Source organism: Phytophthora infestans, genomic scaffold (assembly GCF_000142945.1).
Source record: "Phytophthora infestans T30-4 supercont1.382 genomic scaffold, whole genome shotgun sequence".
Lineage (NCBI taxonomy): Eukaryota > Oomycota > Peronosporomycetes > Peronosporales > Peronosporaceae > Phytophthora > Phytophthora infestans.
This window is the reverse complement of record NW_003303377.1, coordinates 84,924-86,933: the sequence shown is the minus strand read 5'-3', so window position 1 is coordinate 86,933 and position 2,010 is coordinate 84,924. Positions and strand designations below refer to the sequence as shown.

The window sequence follows — 2,010 nt, the reverse complement described above, 5'->3', positions numbered from 1 at the left end:
GCCAAATTTGGCATATACGTGACGTAACGATGAATCTTCTTGATAGCCGATCATGCTAGAGACCGTTGTGTAGGTAATGGAAGTACTCTGCATTGTTCAAATATATACTAAGCGCACTTCTGGCTTTACAATTGAAACTGTAGAGCCTTCACACCAAATACACGAATATTTTTCATTTGTTTTGGCGTTTTTAGAAGCTTTGATACGTAATATGGAAATTCTGTCTTGTTTGCGAATTATTACCGAAGAGGTTAGCAGCAAAGTGAACCAAAAGCCAACTAAAAATAAAGTGATACTACTATTGTGGATTCAAGTCTACATTTTCAAAGCCGGCCGATGGGAGCCGCTTTGGAGCTTTGCTCCGATTTTCGCTCGGCAGCATACGACTCCTCCAAACCGCTAATTTAGGCAGAATTGACAATAGTACAATGTTATTTTCCTTAACCCCTGGTAGGGTAAAGCTGTTCTTGTCAGCAGTGCCCCCAACATGTTTGTCCTAGAAAAAAGACCAAAAACTCGCTCAAGTACGACGGAGTTTGTCCTAAAACCAACGAATAGGACCAAAATGACATGGAGTTTGTAAGGAGGATAGTTTAAGTGCTTATGTGCATATTGTATGATATAACATATCTACCTTAAAGAAGGGCTACTTTGGAGGCTTCGCTTGCATATTGATCTCTTTTTTTTGTCCTTAAATGTCAAAGTGTTGGGGTTAAGGAGTAAAGAATAGAAGCGCTCTACCATGGTGCCATCTGGAACATACGTTAATGAAGATATAGGTAGCATGGCACATGGCCATCGCAGATACCATCTTCCTACCACTTCCATTCACGTAGCCCTTGCAAACGTTTATCCAATCACAGCATTTCGTGCCATGGCATGTCAGGATAAGGTTCCATCCTAAGGAAGGAAGCTTACCACGAAAGTTCCGCCACCGGAATCTGCGGATCTAGGTTGAAGAACTTGCCCGTGCTCTCAGTGTTCAGCTTAGCAATTAGGCCGGTTATGGCCGCCACGCTGTCCTCGGGCTTCAGCGATGCCTTGCCCCGGGTCATATCCGTGTCCACGTATCCAGGGTGCACCGATACCACCACGATACCACTAGGCTGCAATTCAAACGCAAGCGATCGAGTGATCATGTTTAGCGCAGTCTTGGAGGACGCGTAGCCGTAAGCTGTCAGCTTGAAGAAATTTTCGGTGTCTTTAGTGAAGCTGCCAATGCTGCCGAGGGCCGAAGACAGCTGGACAACGAAGGCACCACCGTTGGTCTTCGCTGCCAGCTGCAGATTGGGTAGCAGCGCACGCGATAAGAGGAATGGCCCGACGGCATTCACCTCGAGCTGACGCATGAGCGTGTCTTTGGTGCAAGTCTTGAGCGCACTGGGGAGAGCGATACCAGCGTTGTTGATGGGCAGATCGATGGGCTGCCCCTCTAGCTGACGCGCTGCTTCGAGGATGGATGCCTCGTCGCTCGTATCCATTGCGATAATCTTGAATGGAGCAAGTGCTTTTAGCTGAGCAGAACAAAGCTCCTTGTTAGGAAGCTTAGGTCATTCGCTACCGATCCTACCGAATAAATCGGGTAGGATCGGTAGCGAATGACCTAAGCTCACCTTTTCGGTGTTGCTGTTACTGCGAGCCGTGCCGATGACATTTCAACCAGCTTTGACGTAGCTCTCAACGAAACCGAGACCGATGCCGCGAGTGCTGCCGGTAATGAGGATGGTCTTCTTAGCGGAGGCCATTGAAGTCGAGATGGTCAGGAAGAGCTTGTGAATTCGAAAGTGCTTTGAAAAGTGAGAGAAGCGAAAACACAACCGCGAAGTATGACGGGGAGATTAAAGGCTGATTCACATTAAGCTCATGTATTACCTTGAGGCTGAAGTGCTTCACGAACAATCGCACATTGTGATTGCCATGTCATAAGCGTAAACTTTGCTGTGATCACGGAATACATGTAGCACTACAGTACATGTAATGGCAAAAGCATTGTAATTTAAAAATATTTGT

At 46.6% G+C, this 2,010-nt stretch overlaps 1 protein-coding gene across 1 annotated transcript; it reads right to left on the bottom strand.

Moving 5' to 3' along the window:
* Window positions 1-323: 323 nt before the first annotated feature.
* Window positions 324-1,745, bottom strand: PITG_21297 (short chain dehydrogenase, putative; the record flags this gene model as incomplete). Its single annotated transcript, XM_002894863.1, has 3 exons — window positions 324-399; window positions 919-1,514; window positions 1,683-1,745. 3 exons carry the CDS (start codon window positions 1,743-1,745, stop codon window positions 324-326), a joined length of 735 nt encoding a protein of 244 aa, XP_002894909.1.
* Window positions 1,746-2,010: the final 265 nt, after the last annotated feature.